At 33.6% G+C, this 27,136-nt stretch overlaps 2 protein-coding genes across 3 annotated transcripts in view; both read left to right on the top strand.

Annotated features, from left to right (window-relative positions):
• The window catches only part of LOC142231710 (uncharacterized), a 43,193-nt gene extending 27,853 nt beyond the window's left edge, over positions 1-15,340 (top strand). Inside the window, exons 2-3 of the mRNA XM_075302332.1 lie at positions 14,094-14,225; positions 14,288-15,340. Of these exons, the coding sequence (XP_075158447.1) occupies positions 14,103-14,225; positions 14,288-15,193 (1,029 nt within the window). The 5' untranslated portion in view covers positions 14,094-14,102 and the 3' untranslated portion in view covers positions 15,194-15,340. The remainder of the gene's footprint in view (positions 1-14,093; positions 14,226-14,287) is intronic.
• Positions 15,118-27,136, top strand: part of LOC142231711 (uncharacterized) — a 17,483-nt gene continuing 5,464 nt past the window's right edge. Inside the window, exon 1 of one of the 2 annotated variants that reach the window (XM_075302335.1) lies at positions 15,118-15,251. The gene's annotated coding sequence lies outside the window, so the exon portion shown is untranslated. Of the gene's footprint in view, positions 15,252-23,539; positions 23,682-27,136 lie in introns of those variants that run through there. The other variant, XM_075302333.1, reaches the window with a different exon arrangement.

The following is a 27,136-nucleotide window of genomic DNA, read 5'->3' as shown; positions in this document are numbered from 1 at the left end:
ACAAAATCGAGATTTTCTTCCCACATGAACATGTCTGTTTTGCCATATTTGTAAAAGACTATTAGCAAATAAGGTTGATAAAGACTTTCTCAAAATATTAAAATATTTTGTCAAAGCTATTGTACCATAAATCTGATATCGAATCAAAAATGTCTACACAAAAGGTACTAAATCATTCGCGGGGGTACTACGGTACTGACCGGGGTGAAAACGGTTTGAAAAAAGTACTATAGTACTGCATTTTCCATCCCTGCAGCGGAAAGCGGATAGTATTCACAAAAATCAAAGACAATTTTGCTTAAAACTTTTTTGTGTTAACTTTTAAAAATTGTGGCAACATTATACTTTCGATTAAAACTGATTAAAACAACCCCAAAATTTATACACCAATCAGAGGAAATTTCGGTTCAAATTTTAGATGGATTTTTAAAATCGTGGTTTCTGACATATATAAGTGACTTTCCCAATAAAATTTGCAAATATTTATAAAAAACATATTAAAGTTTCAGAATCTGTTATTTATTTGTTATAAAAACTTCTAACCTTGCATACGATGGCTGTACACTAAGCCTACACAAAAGAAATGTTCGTGTACATTTTTCAGGTCTATGACGGTGTATAGTGTTGGCCAGAACACCTTTTAAGTGTGACACCATACGTAACTTGTACATGTGTGTACCAGAACAGACACGAATAATTCTGCTATCTATGCGAAATTTCACGTAAATGGGAGTATAACTTTGGCCTCCAGCTCATATGAGTGCAAATCGGACGGAAGATATACAGTATGTCAAGAAAGTCTTTTGACATTGCCAACTATTTAAAATTCTAGAAATAATTGAAATATTAAATATTTTATTAAATTTTTAAATCTGTGTACGTATGTATACTTTGCAAAATACATAATAAAATATTTTTTTAAAATTTCATTATATTTAATTTTGGAACAAAATATAATTTTTATCCCATTGTCAAAACACTTTCTTGACAAACTGTATATAACCATATCTAAATCTGAACCGATTTCAACCAAATTTGGCACAATTACCGATACTACTAAACGTACTCCTTGTGCGAAATTTGAAGCAAATCACGGCAAAACCCTGGATTTTGAGGCCATATAAGTTCAAATCGGACGAAAGATATATATGAGAGCTATATCTAAATCTGAATCGATTGTGACCATATTTGGCACATGCAATAGTATCGTTAAAAGTACCGCTTGTGCAAAATTTGAAGTAAGTCAGGGCAAAATTGTGGCTTTTGAGACCATATAAGTCCAAATCGGGCGAAAGATATATATGTGAGCTATATCTAAATCTGAACCGATTTTAACAAAATTTGACACACTTAACGATACTATTAAACGTACCCGTTGTGCAAAATTTGAAGCAAATCACGGCAAAACTCTGGCTTTTGTCGCCATATAAGTTCAAATCGGACGAAAGATATATATGGGAGCTATATCTAAATTTGAACCGATTTCAATCCAATTTATCAAGCATTGGTCGAATGTCAATTCTACCCTCTGTGCAAAATTTCACGAAGATCGGTAGTAAACTTTGTCCTCTGTGGTCATATGAGTCTAAATCGGACGAGAGATATATATGGGAGCTATATCTAAATTTGAACCGATTTGGCTGATATTTTGCAAGATTTTCGAGATTCATAAAATATTTGGATGTACGGTATTTCAAGAAAATCGGTTGTGAAACACGCTAACTATGACCAAATTGGGGATAAATATATATGGCAGCTATATCTTAATCTGAACCGATTTTTTCCAAAACCAATAGCGATTGTCTCTGTCCCAAGAAACGGCCCTATGCCAAATTTGAGGACGATCGGACTTAAATTGCGAGCTGTACTTGCACAAAATTACATATACAGACAGACGGACGGACAGACAGACAGACAGACGGTCATCGCTAAATCGACTCAGAATTTAATTCTAAGCCGATCGGTATACTAAAAGATGGGTCTATGACCACTATTTCTTGGCGTTACACACACATGCACAAACCCTGTACCACAGTAGTGGCGAAGGGTATAAATAGGATATGTTTTTCAATACTTTATTTTAAAGACATTTTTTACTTGAAACATAGCATAATTTCCACTGGAAGTCTTGTTTTTAACAGACATTTTATAGCATATGAAAAAAAACTGAAAAAGTTGAAAAATTGAAATGTGCTTCGTAGAGTCAAGTACACAAAACCCCATTTAAAAGAGAATTGTGTCTTAAAAGCATCCTTACTTGTATTCTCCGCTTCATTGGTTCGGAATCAATATCAAAATTGTTAAAGTGGAGACACAATCTTTGGAACCGGACATGCTTTTTGTTCAGTGTATAGTGCCCTTTCGTTAGTTTTTATGAAGATCCCTTTAATTACCTTTGTTTGAATATTTTGACTTACTCGTCCTACGTTCCGATTTGTTTTGACGAAACAAAAAAAATTGTGCCCGTAATGCGAAAATGATAAACAAAACTCATGCTCTTTTTTCAAATATATTTTATGTTGGTTCCGAATGAATTTTCTCTCCGAATATTCATTTTAATATTTTACTTAAGCATATACAATTTTTGGCGAAGTCTTATATCACAACATATATATATGTTTACTCATAAGATGTAAATTTATACTTGTTTATATTCACACATAGTATTTTTCCTATATTTAATGAAAGTTGTGTATATATATTTGTAATGCGCCAATTGGTTACTTTCATTATTTTCTGTATATTTCTGTTAATATGTTAGTTTAAAATTAGTGCGGATTTTTTATTGATTTACATAAAAACAAGTAAGGAAAGTCTAAAGTCGGGCGGGGCCGACTATATTATACCCTTCACCACTTTGTAAGCCCACATTTTCGATATCATATCAAAGCCGTCCAATGTGTTGGATGCTATATGAATCCATACACATATATTCTGTATATCTGAGCAGATCTGTACAGAGTTCTGCAATACTTATAGATTTTACATTTAAGTCGGCTAATGCGCTGAGGTGGAACACAATGTTAGTAAAAAATTGGATTGCGTAGAAACTTCTTCTAAACACTGCCATCCAGAATCGAATTACTCAAGTTGCGGTAACGCTTGCCGATGGCAAGGTATCTTAAAACCTCCTAACACCATCTTCTAAATTGTATGTAAGTCCATACGTGGTATATATTAAATCAAAAAAGATCGATCCAATACGTATATAATTCAGTTTGACAAAGTAGACATCAAATTTTTACAAAATTTTCCTCAGAAATAAAATTTTAACAAAATTTTCTATAGAAATAATATTTTCACAAAATTTTCTATAGAAATAAAAATTTTGACCAAATTTTCTATAGAAAGAAAATTTTGACAAAAATTTCTACAGAAATAAAATTTTAACAAAATTTTCTATAGAGATAAACTTTTGACAAAATTTTCTATAGAAATAAAATCTTGGTAGATTATTTTTGGCTCGAGTGGCAACCATGATTATGAACCGAATAAAATTTGAACAAAATTTTCTATAGAAATAAAATTTTGACAAAATTTTCCATAGAAATAAAATTCTGACAATGATGAAAATTTTATTATGAACCGAATAAAATTTTAACAAAATTTTCTCTAGAAATAAAATTTTGACAAAATTTTCTATAGAAATAAAATGTTGGTAGATTATTTTTGGCTCTAGTGGCAACCACGATTATGAACTGATATGGACCAATTTTTGTGTGATTGGACCAATTTTGGTATGGTTGTTAGCGACCATATACTAACACCACGTTCCTAATTTGAACCGGATCGGATTAATTTTGCTCCTCCAAGAGGCTCCGGAGGTCAAATCTGGAGAACGTTTTATATGGGGGCTATACCGATATGGACCAATTCTGCCACGGTTGTTAAAGATCATATACTAACACCATGTTCCAAATTAAAACCGGATTGGATGAAATTTGCTTCTCTTGGAGACTTCGCAAGCCAAATCTGGGGATCGGTTTATATGGGGGCTATATATAATTATGAACCGATGTGGACCAATTTTTGCATGGTTGTTAGAGACCATATACCAATATCATGTACCAAATTTCAGGCGGATCGGATGAAATTTGCTTCTCTTTGAGGCTCCGCAACCCAAATCTGGGGATCGGTTTATATGGGCGCTATATATAATTATGGACCGATGTGGACCAATTTTTGCACGGTTGTTAGAGACCATATACCAATACCATGTACCAAATTTCAGCCGGATCGGTTGAAATTTGCTTCTCTTTGAGGCTTCGCAAGCCAAATCTGGAGATCGGTTTATATGGGGTCTATATATAATTATGGACCGATGTGGACCAATTTTTGCATGATTGTTAGAGACCATATACCAACATCATGTACCAAATTTCAGCAGGATCGGATGAAATTTGCTTCTCTTTGAGGCTTCGCAAGCCAAATCTGGGGATCGGTTTATATGGGGGCTATATATAATTATGGACCGATGTGGACCAATTTTTGCACGGTTGTTAGAGACCATATACCAATACCATGTACCAAATTTCAGCCAGATCGGTTGAAATTTGCTTCTGTTAGAGGCTCAACAAGCCAAATCTGAGGGTCCCTTTATATGGGGGCTATACGTAAAAGTGGACCGATATGGCCCATTTTCAATACCATCCGACCTACATCGATAACAACTACTTGTGCCAAGTTTCAAGTCGATAGCTTGTTTCGTTCGGAAGTTAGCGTGATTTCAACAGACGGACGGACGGACGGACGGACATGCTTAGATCGACTCAGAATTTCACCACGACCCAGAATATATATACTTTATGGGGTCTTAGAGCAATATTTCGATGTGTTACAAACGGAATGACAAAGTTAATATACCCCCATCCTATGATGGAGGGTATAAAAATAGGGGAAACATTTAAATATGAACGAATTTTGAGGCAACATCGCAAAAGTGTATTTATGAGTTATCGGTCGATAGATGTGTAATAGAGTAATAGGAAAATTTGAGTCATTTTGATAAGTTTTCGACATCGCAAAAGTGTATTTATGAGTTATCGGTCGATAGATGTGTAATAGAGTAATAGGAAAATTTGAGTCATTTTGATAAGTTTTCGACTTGGCAGTGGCGATTTGATAAGGAAAATGTAGGTATTTCGGCCAGTTTTGTCTAAATAGGAAAAACATATATATGGAATTTATATCGAAATCTAAACCGATTGCAATCAAATTTCACATGCATAGTTACTATGTTGAATCTACTCCCTGTGCAAAATTTCACGTAAATCGTATAACAACTTTGACCTCTGTGGTCATATGACGGAAAATCGGGCGAAAGATATATATGGGAGCTATATTAAAATCTGCACCGATTTCAACCAAAATAAACACGCATATGCAGAACCTTAATTCTACTGTCTGTGCAAAGTTTCAATTTCAACTCTACTCCCTCTGCAAAATTTCACGTAAATCAGAGTAGCACTTTTGCCTCTGTGGGCATATAAGTCCAAATCGGGCAAATGATATATGGGAGCTATATATAAATCTGAACCGACTTCAACTAAATTTTGCACAATTAACGATACTATAAAACGTACTCCTTGTGCAAAATTTCAAGCAACTCAGGGCAAAACTCTGGCTTTTGAGGCCATATAAATCCAAATCGGACGAAAGATATATATGGGAGCTATATCTAAATCGGAACCGATTTTAACCAAATTAAGCACACTTAACGACACTATTAAACGTACTTCTTGAGCAAAATTTGAAGCAAATCAGGGCAAAACTCTGGCTTTTGGGGCCATATAAGTCCAAATCGGTCGAAAGATATATATGGGAAGGGAGCCACCGTGGTGCAATGGTTAGCATGCCCGCCTTGCATACACAAGGTCGTGGGATCGATTCCTGCTACGACCGAACACCAAAAAGTTTTTCAGCGGTGGATTATCCCACCTCAGTAATGCTGGTGACATTTCTGAGGGTTTCAAAGCTTCTCTAAGTGGTTTCACTGCAATGTGGAACGCCGTTCGGACTCGGCTATAAAAAGGAGGTCCCTTATCATTGAGCTTAACATGGAATCGGGCAGCACTCAGTGATAAGAGAGAAGTTCACCAATGTGGTATCACAATGGACTGAATAGTCTAAGTGAGCCTGATACATCGGGCTGCCACATAACCTAACCTAACCTATATATGGGAGCTATATCTAAATCTGAACCGATTTCAACTAAATTTGGCACAATTAACGATACTATTAAACGTACTTCTTGTACAAAATTTTAATCAAATCAGGGCAAAACTCTGGCTTTTGAAGCCATATAAGTCAAAATCGGACGAAAGATATATAGGGGAGCTATATTTAAATCTGAACCGTTTTCAACTAAATTTGGCACAATTAACGATACTATTAAACGTACTCCTTGTACAAAATTTTAATCAAATCAGGGTAAAACTCTCGCTTTTGGGGCCATATAAGTCCACATCGGACGAAATATATATATGGGAGCTATATATAAATCTGAACCGATTTAGCTGATATTTGGCAGTTTTTACGGGACTGACAAAACATTCAGATGTACAAAATTTGCAGAACGTCGGTTCATAAATACGTGAATTATGATCAAATCGGTGATAACTATATATGGCAGCTATATCTAAATCTGAACCGATTTTTTCCAAAATCAATAGCGATTGTCTTCTACCCGAAGAAAGACTTTATGTCAAATTTGAAGACGATCGGACCTAAACTGCGACCTGTACTTTGTGCACAAAATTACATATACAGACAGACGGACGGACAGACAGACAGACAGACGGACATCGCTAAATCGACTCAGAATTTAATTCTAAGCCGATCGGTATACTAAAAGATGGGTCTATGACAATTATTTCTTGGCGTTACATACAAATGCACAAACTTATTATACCCTGTACCACAGTAGTGGTGAAGGGTAGTTCATTTTTCATTAAAAAATAGTAAACTTTTTTTCGGTGTGCACACAATAAATGTAAGTTTGGCGCCGAAAGTTTAAAAAAAGTTTAAAATATTTTAACTTTATGGGCTTTGGTAGGCTGTTTTGTTTTTGACGTTAACAACATTTGTTGCTTCCAGGTTTGTACACCCTCAAAAAAAAATCGCTTCTTTAACATATGTTCCAAACATATTTTGCAGGAATCACATATATTTTTGGATACTGCCGAAACATTAATATGTTTGTTTTATGTGAACATATTATATGTTTGGAAGCATTTTGAGCCCAAAAATATTATATGCTTGGAAGAATTTTCCCAAAGACGATTGTGCTCATTGCCTAACATACTCATAATTTTCACTTGCCTTTTATTTTTCTAAAATGCCTTTTATTTTTCTTTAATAATTCATTTTAAAGAAAATAAACTTTTTAAATTGTTTTAGCTGCAAAACTCGAACTTAATGCCCGCTTTTATATTTGAAGGTGTCCGTCAACTCCTCGTGGACTACTTTTTAATAAAGAGGAACTAAACATTATTTTTATACATTTTACTGTGTAATTTTTCACTATTTCCTCCTTATTTCATTTTACTGTCCCAACTCTAAAAAGAGTATAGTGCCCTTTCGTTATTTTTATGAAGACCCCTGATTTCTTTTAACGAACCAAGCAAAAAAATTGTGCCCATAATGCCAAAATGATAAAGAAAACACACGTCCACACCAGCGTTGCCAATTTAGCTTTTTTCCCGCTAGATTTGGCTTTTTTTGAAGACTTTTAGCGGGAAAAAAATGCATTTAGCTTTTAGCTTTTTTTCTGGCTTTTTTTCATGACCCTTTTAGCTATTTTTGGCTTTTTTATTTTCGACATGTTTCTATTGAAATATGGATAAAACGGCGTTTTTATCTAAGCCTTGCTGCAAGAATAAGCGTTTCCACATATTTCAAAGCTCAGTTGAAACAATAATAATGATTCCAGCCATTATGCGGGCATTTTTGTAACAAATACACCTTGTTGTAGTTTTTTCATCATATTCATAAAAGTTGTCATTTGGCTCGTTTGTCGTTTTTATGTTATTATAACATTCTAAAGTTATTACGATATTACTAAATTAAAATAGTAGATGTGAATTGCTTTGTGCACTGAAAAAAAATATTGTCGTAAGGCCAAAAATTTCATCTCCTTAAAATACGAACGCGAATTTTGGCTATAATAGCATTTGTGAGTTTCTCTTATATAAACTGTTTTCCTTGTCCAAAAGACGATAAAGTCGTTTTGTCCTTTTTCTTTTCATGAATGAAGGAAGAATTAATGAAATAGTCTTTAAATGTGAGGAGTTTTTACTTCTTGACCACAAACCAAAATAGCGTTCAAAAATAGAAGATGTTTTTCAACACTTTATTTTAAAAACGTAAACATACAATAATTTCTACTTGAAGTCGAGTCTGAATTTGGAAATTTAAGTTGGCGTTAGCACGTTTTTAAAGCACTTTGATAGCTCATGAAGAAAAGGAAAATGTTTTTACTGGGAAATGTAAACTGTAGGTATTTTCTACAATTTAAATAAAAGTAATGTATTTCGAATTTCTCACAATTTCACAACCAAACTAAAATTTTATTTAAAAAAATGACAAATCATTTTTTTACCAAATCCAAAGCATGCTTAAATTATTTAATATTTTAAAATAACAAGTAAATAAAATAGAGGTGTTGGGAAGGTAGCTTCCACAAAACGAAGGACTTCCAGTAAAAAATTTGTGATAGTAATCAAAATGTATTGAATACGCAAACAGAGCTAATATGCCTTAGATATTGTTACAGTCTCAGAGAAGTGGAATTAAAATGAATTAAAATGAAAATAATATGCATTTTAAGTGAAATAAAGCCTTTAAGTTTGTTAAATTTCAATCAAAAATGTGACTTTTGATACAAAAAAATGTAGCTTTTTTTCTAGCTATTTTTTGCATTTTTTAGCTTTTTTTTAGCTATTTTTTGGGCAAATCTAGCGGTTTTTGGTGAAACAATTCTGGCAACGCTGGTCCACACATACATAAAATGCTGCTCTCAAGGCGAAGACATATGCTGTTTGTTTTTCAAATGTCTGGTTCCGAATGTCTATTCTCTTTATTCAAATTAAATAATATTTAGACTTAAGCACATCAAATTTTTGGCCTTATCATAAAACAGTTTTCCGAAACAACATACAAGCGGTTTCACAGAAAATGTTCTCTTTTGAATCTTTCGCTGTGTTATGTTGATATCTTTCGTAAACTCTCCCGGTTTCCATCTCTATTTCTTTCTCTATACTCTCTCTGTCGCTTTGAATAAAATATCACAACATATGTAAGTTTAGTCGAAATTTGTAAATTTATATATGTTTGCATTCACACATATGATTTTTATGAAACATTCATGCCCCAAACATAATATATTCTAACATATTAACATAGATGTCCCAAACATTTAGTGTTAGTTTAGGAACATTACATGTTTGCACTTAAATATATTGTGTTTTAAAATTGTGCCCGAAACACATTTTGTTTATATCGGAACATATGAAAAACATATTTTTCTAACAGTGTAATTATACCCTTCACCACTACTGTGGTACAGGGTATAATAAGTTTGTGCATTTGTATGTAACGCCAAGAAGGAGTAATCATGGACCAACCTTTTAGTATACGGATCGGCTTAGAATTAAATTCTGAGTCGATTTAGCGATGTCCGTCTGTCTGTCTGTCTGTCTGTTGATGTATTTTTGTGCGCAAAGTACAGCTCGCAGTTTTAGTCCGATTGTCCTAAAATTTGGTATAGGGTCCTGTTTCGGCTCAAAGACGATCCCTATTGATTTTGGAAAAAATCAGTTCAGATTTAGATATAGTTGCCATATATATTTTTCACCGATCTGGTCATAATTGGCGTGTATATCAACCGATCTTCCTCAAATTCCGTACATCCGAATATTTTATGAGTCTCGAAAAACTTGCAAAATATCAGCAAAATCGGTTCAGATTTAGATATAGCTCCCATATTAGCTTTCGCCCGATTTACACTCATTTGCCCACAGAGGCCAATTTTTTGCTCCGATTTAGTTGAAATTTTGCATAGGGAGTAGAATTAGCGTTGTAACTATGCGTGCCAAATTTGCTTGAAATCGGTTCAGATTTGGATATATCTCCCATATAAAGCTTTCGCCCGATTTACACTCATATGACCACAGAGGCCAATTTTTAACTCCGATTTAGTTGAAATTTTGCACAGGGAGTAGAATTAGCATTGTAGCTATGCGTGCTAAATTTGGTTGAAATCGGTTCAGATTTAGATATAGCTCCCATATATATGTTTTTCTGATTTCGACAAAAATGGTCAAAATACCAACATTTTCCTTGTAAAATCGCCACTGCTTAGTCGAAAAGTTGTAAAAATGACTCTAATTTTCCTAAACTTCTAATACGTATATATCGAGCGATAAATCATAAATAAACTTTTTCAAAGTTTCCTTAAAATTGCTTCAGATTTAAACGTTTCCCATATTTTTTTACTAACATTGTGTTCCACCCTAGTGCATTAGCCGACTTAAATTTTGAGTCTATAGATTTTGTAGAAGTCTATCAAATTCTTCCAGATCGAATGATATTTAAATGTATGTATTTGGGACAAACCTTTATATATAGCCTCCACACCCAGAAAAAAGTGCCTTCGAAACTAAAGGAAAAAATTTTCATCAATATAGTTTATCCATTTTATTTCCATCAAGGTAAATTTTTGTGAAAAATAATAAAATTTACTCGTTTCATTAAAAAAATCCTAAACTGTAAGCAGTTAGGAATAGTTCATTAACTAGAATAAGGCATGGAATTTTACTCATACTATTTTCTTCGCTGGGTATAAGAATTTACTACTGAAAAAGAAAATTTTATTCACCGATAACAAAGCATTCGCAAAAATAAACAAAAACCGAACTAAAACCAAGTTTCCTCAAAATTAGTAAAATTTCTTATAAAATGATAATTGCGACTTCCTTTATAATAGAAAGTTTTTCATACATACACGCAAAAAAATAATTCTTTCCTCCCAAACGAAATTTTAGACAAACAAAGTTCGTTTCTCATTTGCTTTTCGCTGTAAGGATGTGTATTTGGGAGAAAAGTATATACTTTTTGTGATAAACGTTTATTCTTTTATAAAATGGATGTAAAAACAATTTCATAAGGACAAACTCAAAAAAAAATGCATTTCCCTCTAATTGCATTTTCCCTCACATCTTTCTCACATCCACGATGTTTTTTAGTTCTTAACACCTTTTCCTGTAATACCAACAATGTAGAAGAAATTATACGATAAATTTTTAAATTTTTTTTACCTTTCGCCTGGACGGAGAATCGAACCGCGGACCATGCACTTTGTAAGCCAACACACTAACCACTGAGCTATGTACCTGTTATGGTCATCAATAGATAAATATCCATATATGTTATATTTATATAGCATAGCTTGCGGCGCCCACGAACCGAATAAACAAAGTTTATTTAAGAGAAACAAACATTTAGTTTGGCACCGTGGTGCAGTGGTTGCTACGTCCGACTTGCAGGCCAAGGGTCGTGGGTTCGATCCCTGCTTCGACCAAAGTTTTTTTTTCTTTACATATATTCCAGATATTTTCGGAAGATTCCGAAAAAATGTTCAACATTACATTGTAGTATATTAAATTTTGAACTGTAAAATGTGTCTTATTAAAGACCTAAAGTCAGAAAAGAACAGTGTTTGATATAAACGAAATGGACTGTGTTGTTGTTTCAAAAATAACTTTTTTTATTGAAAAAATAAAAATTTTGTAACAAACGAATTTTTTTGGTGATAAAAGTTTAAAATTTTCGAAGCAATTCAAAAAACTCTAACAAAAGAAAAACGTTTTCGGTACACGTTTTCCAAACGTTTTTTTTCTTTGCGTGTACGAACAACACTTGACATAGAAAAATATTTTAGTTCATTCGTACTAAGAAGTGTGCAATCCTTTCAAAACTTAAGGAAACACACTTGTTAGAATATAGGAAATTTTCCTAAATTTCTATTGTCTACCTGTAATCGATACCTGTCATCGTAATCGATGTGTTTGCGCGTGGGTGTAATCGATATGTTTGCGCGTCGGTTGTTTTTTCTAGTTGGAATCGCGTTGTTTTGGTATACGGAGAGATTGTTAAAAAATAATATGGTAAAATAATATAATAAATAACAAATGAAATATATAAAATATTTGTTATTTTAAATTAGTGAGAAAAATTTTCGTTTTTAAAAATAAATCTATCAATGTTCGTGATAGTGTAAAAGGAAGAAAACACCAGCAGAATAACAACCCTTTCATTTGTCTTCATTTTGGAATCTTCAATTATCAGGTAATATTCAGTGAAGCTAACCTTTTGGAACAAAAATGTTTTATGATTTTTTATATTTGTAGGTATTGAAATTGTAAAAGGAGGACAAAATCGTTAGGCAGCAACTTATTAAAAGTGAAAAGTACAAGAAGAAGAAAAAGTGCGTTTTACAGTTGATAATATCACACGGAAATTGGAAATAGTGGAATAATAAACTAATATTTCAAAGAGATTCGATGCTGTTGATTCTTAATAAATATATTCAATATATTATTGAAGATAAAGTTGCTTATAGAAATAAATAAAATTGTATTTAAAAACGAAGGTAAGCTGTTCTAATTATGAAGTAAAAGTTTTACCACAAATGTGTAAGATTTGTCCAAATGAATGAAAAAATTTCAATAAAATCATTCCATATATGAATTCAAATTAGTTAAATTTTTTCATTCTGTAGTATAGTGGTACATAAATATAGGAAAATGTTAACTAATATATGGAATACATTATTCCTAATTTCTACGAAAATCACATCGTTCAAACAAATAAAAATGTCTTTGGCGCTATACGAAGTTCAACTTTCTTCACAATGAGTTCATTTTAACTTAAAGAAGGGGTCACTTTTTTCTGGGTGCAACACATTTGACGGATGTGATATGGTATCGAAAATTTAGATCTACAAAGTGGTGCAGGGTATAATATAGTCGGCCCCACCCGACTTTAGACTTTCCTTACTGGTTGAAAATATAAATTTGTTTATGTTTATGAAGCGAGCTTTGTGCTTTTCTATGTGTGTTGGAAAAAAGTAAAGCCGCTTTAAGGCCGGTACTCTGTTCGGTTTTCGCGTTGAAACTCCATACAAAACAAAAAAATGCGAAAAACTAGCGAAATTGTTTCCATTTGGGGTACTTGTTTGAGTCGAAAAACTGACGTTTATAGCATGGCGCCATTTGCAATGTGAATTAAGAAATAATTTATTTATTAAAACTATTTGTGTGGGTTTATAACGCAAACACGGATCATATTTTTGTTCCGAAAAGGAGTAGCAGATCAATTGCCCAAGGTAAAATAGAATGTTAATTTTGTAATGGCAAGCAGCAACCACCAACTTAATTCTATATCGCTCACTGTTAAATAGCACTTCCTGTTACCTAAATAAACACCGCTTTCTATGTGCGCAATAATGATTTCTATAAATTTTTTTTTCGCAAGAATGAACGTAGTACCGGCCTCTAGAGCAAAGAAAAAAGCTAAAGCATATGCCTGCTTTTTTCATTGTGTTTCGGCCTTAAGTGTTTCGAATCGCCCGTCAAAAACTAGTTTCCCCAGATTGTATTCCGTTTAGGCTTCGCAATCTATAAAGCATATGTATAAATTCTTGATCAGGGTGAAATTCTAAGATATCCGTCTGTCTGTTTCTTGTGCTGAAGCACAAACTCGTCTTTTCTCTACATGCAGGTCAAGTTCGAAAGAGGGCTATATCATCTCACCAGCATATTTAACAAAAATTTGGGTCTTCAGCGATATCATTAAGCGGGGTTTAATATGTCATTTTGTTCCAGAAATTCAAACAAGGGTTTCGTCAGATTGTATTTCGCTTAGGCTTCTAAAATCTGCATTTTTGTTTTTTTTTCCACCTTGAGGTATCCGCTCTCTCAAAAATATTTTGGAACAAAAACACTGCTAATGTGTTGATTGAAATGTCAATATTGTCTTTGCTTAATATTATTATTCTCTTTAATTTCAATGTTCCTTTCTTTTGATTTCACCAGTTTACTATTATGGCGGGTTCCCATATTTGCCGATTATGTCGCAATACTTGTGCTGAGACCATACATCTGCGTGATGAAAACGGCGATGCGAATGAAATATACAATATCGCGAAAAAGTTCTTTCATTCCATGGTAAAGAAAAACAAAATGAAAGCTTAGAAAGTGAATATTCAAATAAAACTCCTAAATTTTAGTTTTTGGATGCGTTTGTCACTCCGGGATCCATTTCGAGAGAAATTGCGGTTTTATGTTTGGATTGCTGGAATCATATCTGCAATTTTAACAACTTTCAACAGACCATACTGGTGGTACAGGCCAATCTACTTAAAGAGATGGAACAGGCCAAACTTGCAGAGATTATATCTGAGGGCAAGACATCTTCACACAACTCAGCAATCAATCAGGGCCTAATCATGCACGAATTAAGTGATAATGGGGGGAACGGTTTTGGTTCGGGAAAATTAATTGTTACCGACTATGGTATAGAATTTTCCACCGATTTAGATGATATAGCCCAAAGTAGTCAAACCCATTTTGGTGATGCCACAACCTGCCAAGATATGAACATTTCTCGGGAAGAGCACAATGAATTCTTGAACGAAAGTGAGCCAAGTACATCCAATCCCAAATCATTAAACGATTCAATTATCTTTAAAAGAGATAAAGTTTCAAGTAGGAGGGTGGATGCAACTATAGCCCGTTGGAAACCTGAGTTGGAATGTCGCCTTTGCTCTGAAAAATTCCCATGCTTTTATGAGATTAGGAAGCATACACAATTCCATCATCCTACGGAAGAATTCTATATTATGTGTTGTGGAATTAAGTTAAAATATCGCTTTCGCATCGAAGAACATGCCATACTACACATGGATCCCAAGGCGTTTACCTGTAAGGATTGTGGCAAGAGATTTCACACCAAGCTTAAATTTTTAAATCACATGTACAAGGAAGTTGTTCCCCCCCGCATTGTAAAGGATACCTGCCCGAAATGTGGAGAAACCTTTGACTATCTAGGAGGACTGTATTGTCACAAAAAAATTCACCATCCTGAAATGTTCACCAATAAGCAAAAGAAGACTAAAATAAACTCGGATAATTAAGTATGTCTAATGGAATTACGAGGAGATGATCCCAGTGCTCTCTTCCATTTAATCATAAGTATGTATATAATTTTTGGAATGAGAAAACAACTGCTTTACATTTATATATTAGTTATTACTTAAAAATAAAAATACATTTAATTTTGACATTATTGTTTCATAAGTAAGTTTTGTTTAGAAGCATTTAACGAGGGTACCTTTTGTACTTGCAATCTGCCAGATCTAAAGTTTGACATTTTTAAGGTTAAATGTTTTGAGATACGGGCCTATTTGTGTTGTTTACAGCAAGATTTGTTTACCCCAAAAAAATGGAATTAAATCGCAAACAATTTGGTGCGATTATTTCGTACAACTTTCGACACGCGATATTGAATTCATGCTAGTCCCACAAGAGAGAATAAAAATACAAGAGGATGAAACTGTGAAGCGAAACTGCGTCAGTAGGTGGCAGTAATGAGGAAAATTTGTCTAATTTGCAGTTTTTGTCGGCGCTTCTCTCAAATATCATACAGTTTGCGTCGGTGTCACCCCGTTCAGTTCTCTGCCGGCTTTACGAAACCTAAGGAAAATAGGATGTAGAACCTACCCAATAAACACAAACGTTTGAAAAATGCTAAATTTCAACAATTTTTCAAATATTTTTTCAAAGGATTAGGTTAATATTCAAGTTGAGAAATTGTTGAGAAAATCGCGTTCTCAACAAAAAACAGACATTACCCTCAACAGTGAAATTCAACACATTAGCAATAATATCTCAAGTGTTATCCTCAAATTGAAATGCATCGCTACTCAATAATTTGTCAAACAATTTTCGATGCGAGTCAAATTCAAAATTAACATCGTTGCAAATACTTTTCAACCTAAATTTGTATGAATGATATCCCCACTTCAAATTGAAATTCAAAGCCAAAATTCTATGAATTTTGTATAATTTATTTATTTTCATCAAAATAAAATATATAATAATACACTACACTACATAACACATACACAATACCAATTGATAAATAATAATCTTATTAAACATATCAAAACAGCATTAAAATTTATTAGCATGCGGGCAATTTGAAATTAGGAACGTACTGGACCGCGTGTTAGAATTGATTTCCAGCAGAAGGAATTCACAAAATATCCATTTAAACTGATAATAGCATATGAATTAAACTGACGATGTGATGCACATTTTCATCCAGAAGTTGTTGATTTCAACAATTTATTGTTTTTAACAATTTTAATTGGTTGCACTTGGAAACTGGAAACTTTTTCTTGTCGATAAGCCACTCATTTTTCATTGGTCAGCTTCTTAATGTTTGCAAGAATGTAGCATCCAAAGATTTTAGTTTTCTGCAAAGAGATTTAAATTTAGTGACTTCTCTAAAGTGTTGATTTAATGTTTCATATTGACGTACCAATTATTATAAACTATTTGAAGCAGTTCCAGTTAATTGTCCACCATTTTTTCATCAGTCAGCGTTTTAATGTTTTCAAAAATGTAGAATCCATAATTTTAGTTTTCTGCAAAGAGATATACATTTAGTGACCTCCTTAAAGTTTTATTTCATTTATTATTTTCACTTACCTATTTTTATAAACTATTTGGTTATTTGTCTAAAATTTTCCATTTTTTATTTCTTGCAATTGACCACGAACTTCGTTGCACAAATAATTATTGAAAACCACATGGTTTTTTCGTTGCATTTTAGGGTAGTGTTTTGTCAAAGTTTTCTCATATTATCTTCAACACCTTTTCAAAGATTTCGTCAACATTTTGGCAAATTGGAAGTAATTCGCAAACAATTTGAGAATGTATTGAGGATGAGCTATTTCAAGTCAAGTTGAATTTATGTTGAAAATTATATTTACCCTCAAACTGAAAAGTTGTTGCATTTGAAAAACGCTCATCCTGTGTTTATTGGGTACTTTGTAATAACAAATGTTCTTTTATATAAATCTTTTCATTCTATTAAATTTTTTGGCAGACAATGTCTTAATAAAGAATTTATCGAAACAGCGCTTCGGTCGGAGTTGCCATAGGCAAAGAGTATTAAGAAAACAAGAGGACGAAAATTTCTCTTCTACAAAAACAACAAATGTCAACCGTATAGATGTCGCACAATGCCTGCAGCTTTCGTATAACCGACGTTGCGGTCGAAGCGCTGTTTTGATAAATTCTTTATTAAGACATTGTCTGCCAAAAAATTTAATAGAATGAAAAGATTTTAATAAAAGAACATTGTTACTACAAAGTAGGTTTTAAATCCTATTTTCCTTAGGTTTCGTAAAGCCGGCAGAGAACTGCCACCTACTGTCGCAGTTGCGCTTCCCAGTTTCGTCCTCTTGTCTTTTTATTCTCTCTGGTGGGACTAGCATGAATTCAATATTGCGTGTCGAAAGTTGTAAGAAATAATCGTACCAAATTGTTCGAGATTTAATTCCATTTTTTTGGGGTAAGTAAATCTTGCTGTAAACACCACAAATAGGCCCGTATCTCAAAACATTTAGGTAGGTTCTAAATCCTATTTTTCTTATGTTTCATAAGGCCGGCAGAGAACTGAACTGGGTGACGCCGACGCAAACTGTATGATATTTGAGAGAAGCGCCGACAAAAACTGCATGACATTAGATAATATTTCTCATGACTGTTACCTACTGTCGCAGTTTCGCTTGACAGTTTCGTTCTCTTGTTTTCTTAATACTCTCTGGGATATGAAATCATCACAGAATTGTGTAAAATATGGGTAGTTTGGCCATATTTATATAAACCGTATAAAGAAACATATGGAGGCTTTATCTAAATCTGAACCAAACTATATCAAACTTGACACACATAAATATAATATTAAATATATTCTCTGTGTAAACTATCGAGTCAGTTGGAGGAAAATCCCAATGAAAATGAGTCTAAAATATGAAACATTCTACCATATTTCTCCAAATCTGGTGTACATATATATGGGAGCAATATATAATCTGAACCGACTTTGACCAAATTTGACATCCATAGTTAGAATAATAATTCTACTATTTCTGCAAAATGTAACGTAAATGGCCCCGAGGTGATATGAGTGTAAATCGGACGAAAGATATATAAGGGAGCTATATCTAAATCTGAACCGATGTCAACCACATTAGGCACACTTACCGATACTATTAAATGTACTCTTTGTGCAAAATTTGAAGCAAATCACGGCAAAACTCTGGCTTTTGAGGCCATATAAGTGTAAATCGGACGAAAGATATATATGGGAGCTATATCTTAGTTTGAACCGATTTGGCTGATATTTTGCATATTTTACGAGAGCCCTAAAGCATTTGGCTGTGCAAAATTTTAAGAACAAACGTTGATAAATACGTCAATTATGACCAGATCGGTGATAAATATATATGGCAGCTATATCTAAATCTGAACCGATTGTTTTCAAAGTCAATAGCGATTGTCTCTGAGCTAAAGTAAACCCCTACTCCAAATTTGAGGACGATCGGACTTAAACTACGAGCTGTACTCTGCACTAGAGGTGTGCACGTGAGTAATAGTTTACTCACGCTCACGCACACTCACGCACGAAAACGTCGTGACTCACGAAAAATATCGTGACTCACGAATAATTTTATGATTAATTTACCTTACCGAAGTGTCTGAAAACATAAGCATTATTAAAATCGAGAGTGTTATTAAACTCTTAACATCTCAGGTGTCACTAAAATTGTAAGTGAATTTAACCCTTAAGCGTTTTATGTTGGTGAGCAGGAATATTTTCGTGAGTGTAATTCGTTACTCACGCACACTCACGAAGATATTATTTTCGTGACGCACGCTCACGCACGACATTTTGGTTTGTTAATCACACTCACGCTGTTGTCATGAGCGTGACTCACGAATCACGAAAATTTTCGTGAGTCACGACAATTTCGTGTCACGTGCACACCTCTATTTTGCACACAAAATTAAATCGATTCAAAATTTAATTCTAAGACGATCGGTATACTAAACGATGGGTCTCAGACTTTTCCTTCTTGGCGTTACATACACTGAAAAAACAGTGAACCCACCAGGAAGAAAAATTTCGGTTAATTTTAGAAAATTTTGAATATTTTTAGAAAATTTGAACTAAACAGTATAACAAACGCTGGCATCACGCCGATGTCATAAAAATAAGTAAATATTTTTCGACAAATTCAAGAAAATTTATTAGACATAATTAATTTTTTTCACTTGTTAAAGAAAATTTTGTAGTTTGAAGGAAAAAATTGGAGTTCAAAATTGCAAGAATGTCTTTAGTGACATACGAAGTTCATCATGAACGTATTTGTAGTAAAATTTACAAATATAAAGAAATATTGAACTATTTTGTGGAAGACACGAATTTAGTTAATCTTTATCTTTCATTTGTGTATATTTTTTTCCTCGGTTTTAGTTAATTTAACTACCGTACACAAAAAATTATTAGAGTAGAGGAAACTTTCTCCAAACATAATAATTCCATGAACTAAACGAAAGTTAAATTGGCTTTAGTGAAATAGAGAGTTCACTTTTTTTTGAGTGTAGAAATGCACAAACTTATACCCTGTATCACAGTAGTGGTGAAGGGTGTAAAAAGTAACAAGGGCTATTAAATTAATCTTCAATATAATAAAACAAACAAAACTAAAAATAATTGGCACCCGACGAAAGTTATAGGAATTTTTTGTTATATGTAATTGGATTTTGTTCTTGTGTGATTTCCCGATTTTTCTTATATGAAACATTTTTGCACTAAAACACAGCAAGGACATTTTCTTATAAACGTTTTTTTTTTCTCATATGAGATGTGCTTATAACCATTCGCTACGCTACTAGGGTTTTATAGCGCAAACCAATAATTGATTTTTCGACTTTTAATCAAAAAACGATTTGCGTCTATTTCCGACCAATCAAAATTCGAATATTCGATTTTTCATAATCGAATTTCATTGAAATAATGATTATACAAAATATTCTATTTTTTGGTAAGAAACACCAAAAATAGTGTTGTAATAAAATATGTAATTTTTTTTAATTTGTTTAATATTTATATTTAAAATGTTAAATATAAATTTTTTAACATGCGCGGAGATTTAATGATTCCTTATTTCACATTTCCCCAAATAATGAAAAACCAGTATAAATTGGACAAAATGTAAAACATTCGGTTTATTTCGATAGTGAAAGGGTTAATCAAATCAGAACTTTTACACTTATTGGTACTAGGATTTTGTTAAAAAAAATTAAATATGTGCGCTTTTCCCCGCATCTAGGTACATATTTTTCAATTCAATTGAAACCAATGAATATAAAAACAGAAATCATTAAAATCGATGAAAATCTAAAATCGTTTTTGGTTAATATTTTTAGGTTAATATTCGATTTCGATTTTTCTAGATTTTTATGCGAAAATTCGAACAATCGATTTTCGATTTATAGATCCCTATACGCTAAGTGGAGAAGCGGACGGACGGAAACCAAGGATTTTAACATTTTTTGTTTGTTTTTAAAGTAAATTTTCTACCGTCAAATTTCTTTCCTTAGAAATATAAACTCTTGTTGTTTGTTTTTTATATCCACCACCATAGAATGGTGACGGGGTATAATAAGTTTGTCATTCCGTTTGTAACGCATCGAAATATCGATTTCCGACTATATAAAGTATATATATTCTTGATCAGGGAGAAATTCTAAGACGATATAAGCATGTCCGTCTGCCCGTCTGTCTGTCTGGCTGTCTGTTGTAATCACGCTACAGCATTCAATAATGGAGCTATCGTCCTGAAATTTGGCACATAATCGTCTTTTGTCTGCGCGCAGGTCAAGTTCGAAGATGGGCTATATCGGTCCATGTTTTGGTATAGCCCCCATATAAACCGACCTCCCGATTTGGGGTCTTTCGCTTATAGAAACCGTAGTTTTCATCCAATTTGCGCGAAATTGAAAATCTAGAGGTATTTTGGAACCTTGAAGAGGTGTGCCAAAAATTGTGAGTGTCAGTGCATGTTTTGGTATAGCCCCCATATAGACCGATCTCCCGACTTTACTTCTTGGGCTTATAGAATCCGTAGTTTTTATCCAATTTGCCTCAATTTCAAATTCTAGAGGTATTTTAGAACCATAAAGAGGTATGCCAAAAATGGTGAGTAGCGGTCCATGTTTTGGTATAGTCCCCATATAAACCGATCTCCCGATTTTTCTTTTTGGGCTTATAGAATTCGTAGTTTTTATCCAATTTGCCTGAAACTGGAAATCTTTAGGTATTTTAGAACTGTGAAGAGGTGTGCCAAAAATGGTGAGTATCGGTCCATGTTTTGGTATAGCCCCCATATAGACCGAGCTCCCGATTTAGTTTTTGGGCTTCTAGAATCCGTAGTTTTTACCCAATTTGCCTGAAAACGGAAATCCAGAGGTATTCTAGGACCATAAAGAGGTGTACCGAAAATGGTAATTATTCAACCATGGTTTAATATAACCCTCATATAGACCAATCTGACGATTTTTATTGTTGGGCTTTTATAATCCGTAGTTATTATCTAATTTGGCAGAAATTGGATCTAGTACCATAACCGAAGATATTATGTCTCGATCTTCCTATTAAACTCCTAGGGTTTCCAGAAATTGTAGTTTTTGTCCGATTTGCCACAAATTGAAAATATGCTGGCATTTAAGATCTACAGAAAACAGTACTTATAAAGTTGTGTCTTTGGATGAACTTTCAAAATTTTTTCCTGGGTAGTTAATACCAGCTCAGTTTTATAAAGATCCTTGTAGAGCGGTAGCTATAGAGTTACTAAAGTTAAAAAAATAAAAAGAAAATTCGTGCTGTTTTGTGTGTGTGTGACCAAGATTCAACATCCATCATCATGTTGAATTAAATTCTGTACGAAACCATCATCTAAGACATCTACTGCTGTATATTGACGGCCGCCAACCTTTTTTCGTAAACATGTAGAAATGCTATTTCTAATCTTTGAGAATTCCATTGTGTGTGTGTGTGACCAAGTTATTCAAGTATTCAAGCCCATCACCTTGATGTAATTACAGATCCAAATATTATGCAATCTGATATACTTTTCTTTGTGGAAACCTGGGCTTTCTCAGAGGAAAATTATGAAATACCTAATTTTACATTGATTTCACGACTTGATTCACCTCGTAATATTCAAAAGTCGAGAAAAAAGCGAGGTATCATGGTATACGTAAAAAATGAAAGACTGAATGAATCGGAAGCTATTCTGCAAAAAGAATTGATCATCGGTGAAAACTTTAATAATACTTTATGGTAATTTATAGAAGTCCATCATATCCTGAACCAAATTTCCGGTCAATTATGTTCCAAGCAATAGTTGATTTAAAAGATAATATAATAGGAACTTTTTATTCTTGGTGACTTTAACATATGCAGAAAAGGCGCCAAAAACCTCACTGAAGGACAACTGCTAACGAAGGGTTTTAAATCACTACTGGATCAAAATATTATCACTACAAATCATGGAACAAATATTGACTGGGCGTTTTGTAGTATCCATAATGAAAATATGAAATGTAAAACGTACGCAACAAATCATAGTTACCACGACGGCATCTTTATAGCAGAACATAATTAAAAACATTAAAATAATTTTCAATATTAGTTATACAATAAAATATCTTGCATAAACATAAGAATATATTAAATAAATATAGAAATTTGTCAAAAAAAAAAACTAATTTGTATAACATCTCAGTGCATTTTCATGGTGGTGGGTATTTAAGGTTCGGCCGGGCCGAACATAACTCTGCTTTTACTTGTTTTTCATTACAAATGCCAAACACTGAAACAACAAACTTTTTACCATTACTACTGAAATTATATTTTCGAGTGTAGAAACAAAACCAAAATTTGATCATATATTCATATGTGGCAGTATATCGGTAGATCTACACATTTCAAAATTCAGGCAAATAGGATAAAATTTACCACTTCCAAGCAAAAAAAAATATGCACTTAAAACAATCGGATTACAGGTAAGTCTGATTCATGTGTCATCTATATATTTTGAACACACACTTTGCCAAAAATACCCAACTAATGTGATTTCACCTACATTGTTGGCAGCCCTAGTCACAAAAGTATATTTTACCGGCTTTATCTCAAACATTTGAGATACTAGTCAGTTTGTGTTTAAATGCCGAACACATGTACGTATGGATGTTGATACTCTTGTATCGTATTATTTGTAGCTGGCAGCAGTTTCGTTCTTATGTACTCTCATTTGTTTCTCTTTGGTTTTTAGCAACAGTGTAGGGCTGTGTGTGTGCAGCTTGACTCATACTCGTATCCATAGAGAAAATCAGTTTTTCTCTGTCGTGTTTGCCGTTTAGTTGTGTTTCACGATACGCAGTAGTTCTTAGTTTCAAACAAATTGTCGGCTTTAGGAAATAAACAAAAAAACGCTAAACAATATCTAATGTGAACGTAACTATAAAAGACAAATACCTAATGTAAATATCAATTATTGAATACATTTATTTAGTTTTTATTGAACTTGTTTTCCGTTCTATGTTATACACGGTTCTCGTTACACTATGACTTTCGCTCATGTGTGCAATAAAAGAGCTGAGTAACAATTGGAAACAGTGTTGCCATACTTCAATTATTTTTTATGTTGTTTTAGAACAAATACAGTTTTACTGTATGCCATAGAGAAAAAGTAAATTGGTTAAAATCAGTGGTCGCTTTAATTATGCATTTCGAGATTTTTTTTTTTTGGAATTGTAAAAGTGTGGTATGTAAGTCAACTAAGGTTTATGACGGGACTTATATGCGATGAAGAAGTGAAGTTCTCTACGATCACTATCAGAAGAGCGGGGATCTCAGAATTCCATGAACACAGAAAAAAGTCCATCGTTATACTGTTAATGATCGTACAAATAAGTTCAATAAAATCCAAAGCAAAAGCAAAGTTTTGTACCCGCAAAAAAAAACTAATTCTATCCTACACTGAAAAAAATATTGTCGTGAGGCCCAAGATTTCATATCTTCAAAATACGAATGTGACTTTTGTTTAGTATAGAAGACGCATTTCTCTGATATAAACATTTCCTTCTAGTTAGGTGATTCGAGTTCAAAATGAGTATCTTTACATGAAAGAATATTTTGTTTGACTAAGGTCAACTTGGCTTTAATAATTCTGAAAAATTCTTCAAAATTAATCAAATTAATGAATTCTTCACAATTTCAATTACAATGCACTCACGGCAACATGAACTAATTAAAACAAAGAGACGTTAGCGAAAATGTTGACGGTAGCGATCTTCAGAACAAAACATAGCCATATTCGGGAGTTTTAGACGTTCTAGCGTAAAAGTCTTTTATTTTTGTTATTAGTAATATTAAAAACTTGATTTAATTTCATGAAAAATTTTAAAAAAAAGATATCGCAAAAATATCTGTGGATATGGAATTTTAAAGCAATTTAAATTAATATTCACGAATAAAGCCAAACTAGATCACTAAAAAATTCCGTAAGTGTATTTGAAATTGTATTTGTTAAATTCGCCTTCAACGTCAAATTTCATGTTTTTAGCGTTACGGTGTTCACGATAGGCGTCGTTCACGTTACCGCGAGTGCACTCTAAGTCGTTTTGTCCTTATAGTTAAGTGAATCGACTTAAAATTGTGTATCTAGCTTTAAAAATTCTGAAAAATTCTTCAAAGTTAACGAAATTAAGTTTGTTGTCTTTTTGAATCTTGACGACAAAGCTAAAAAGCGTTCAAAAATATGAGACGTTTTTCAATACTCTATTTTAAAATGTCTCTTACTTGAAACATAGAATAATTTCAACTTAAAGTCGAGTCTGCATTTGGAAATTTACGTTGTCGTTAGCACATTTTTAAAGGACATTAATATCACATGAAAAAACGAATAAATTAAAATTTGTTTCCTAGAATCAAGTACACGAAAATTAATTTTAAAAGAGAATTGTGTCTTAAAAATTTTCCTTGCTTCAATTCTCCCCTTTTATGGATCGGAATCAATACCAAAATCATTAGTGTAATGACAAAATCTTTGGAACCGGGTATGCTTTTTTTTCAGTGTATCAAATGAAATTTTACAACAAAGAACATCGGAACTTTCTTTTCGCGTTAAAAATGTTAGCCCGAAGTTTAACTCAAGGTCGAGATGCCCCCTTTTGTAGCCGAGTTTGAACGGCATTTCACAAAAGCTTTTAGAGATGCTTTGAACTCAGAAATGTGACCAGCATTAAATCACCGGTGAAAAACTCTTTGGTTTTCGTTCGTATGCAAGGCATACATGCTAACAATTGCACCGCGCTATTGAAAACATGAAAAATTAGCAGAGGAAAAAAGGATTTTTTTTAATATCACTTCAAAGAAAACATCGAACCAACTTCTAAAGATTGTGTCCTTTAAACTGGGCGCAATTCTCTTTTGAATTGAGGTTTTACGTGGAAAACATATCTTAGTTTATCCGCTTTTTATAATATCCCAACGGAATACTATGCACGCCATATTTAGTAAAAATCGCTTCAGATTTAGATATAGATAAATATCTTTCGCCCGATATGCACTTATTTAAACCGAGAAGCTAGATTTTTATACTGATTCACGTGAAATTTTGTAAAATTAACATTCTTATTATGCGTGCCAAAATCGGATGAAATCCGATATAGATACAACTCCCTTATATCTTTCACATGATTTACACTCATATGACCACAGACTCTATACTTTCACACCGATTTACGTGAAATTTTGCACAGGGCAGTGTTGCCTGGTTATGGGTTTCCCCCCCACCAAACTTAGGGGGATTTTTGGGAGTAAACAATATCTTAGACCTTATAAAGTGCAGCAATTCTAAAGCAAATTCGGAAGAATTCTGCCATGAATTATGAGAGAAAAGATGAGGGAAGTCACCAAGAAGATCCTAAATACGAGCCAGTATGCAATAGCATTATTTTCGTTATCTTTTTTAAACGCTTCTTTTGAAAGGGCGTTTTTAATATTTGACACAATTAAAAACAAAAAAATTTAACTTAGCAGCTGAAAGCATTTTAAGAGTAAGCTGGCGTTGTTGGCGGCGTACCACTCCATGGCCTTTTTACCGTAATGGCAAGATGCCAAATCCGGGCAAAACAGTACGGAACAACCGTGTTTCTTCAGGAAAGGCAGCAGACGTTTATTCAAACACTCTTTCACGTAAATGTCTTGGTTGACAGTCCCGGACGCTATGAAAATGCTGCTTTTCAAGCCACAGGTACAGATGGCTTGCTAAACCAGATATTTCTTTGCGAACTTTGACAGTTTTATGTGCTTGAAATATCTGCTACCTTTCCCCTTCCTTTTGCCGTATAAAACTCCTGTCCCGGATGCTGCTTGTAGTCGGCTTTGACGTAGGTTTCGTCGTCCATTACCACGCAGTCAAACTTCGTCAGCATCGTCGTGTACAGCCTCCGGGATTGCGCTTTGGCCGTCGTATTTTGTTTATCATCGCGATTTGGAGTCACTACCTTCTTGTAAGTCGATAGTCCGGCTCGTTTTTTGGCTCGATGCATGGTTGTCGACGATACACCCAGCTTATTTGCGGCATCTCGGAGAGAGAGGTTAGGGTTTCGCTTGAAACTACCGGCAACTCTCTTTGCCGTCTCAGCGGCTTCCGGTTTTCGATTTCCCCCCGATCCAGACTTCCTGGCTGTCGACAAACGTTCCCCAAACACTTTAATTAAATTGGTAACGGTTGATTTGGCAACTTTTAACGATTTTGCCAGCTTTGCGTGCGAGTAGCTCGGATTTTCGCGATGCGCGAGCAAAATTTTGATACGCTACTCTTCTTGCTTGGACGGCATTTTGACAACTGAAGAGTGAATTCCAAAATCGAAATAGAAGCAACATTCTACACACACACACACCTTCAAAATGAGGGGTGTTCAGGTTT

This window comes from Haematobia irritans, chromosome 3, assembly GCF_050003625.1.
Source record: "Haematobia irritans isolate KBUSLIRL chromosome 3, ASM5000362v1, whole genome shotgun sequence".
In the NCBI taxonomy this organism is placed as follows: Eukaryota; Metazoa; Arthropoda; class Insecta; order Diptera; family Muscidae; genus Haematobia; species Haematobia irritans.
The sequence above is the reverse complement of the archived record's forward strand: the minus strand, read 5'-3'. Positions and strand labels throughout refer to the sequence as shown.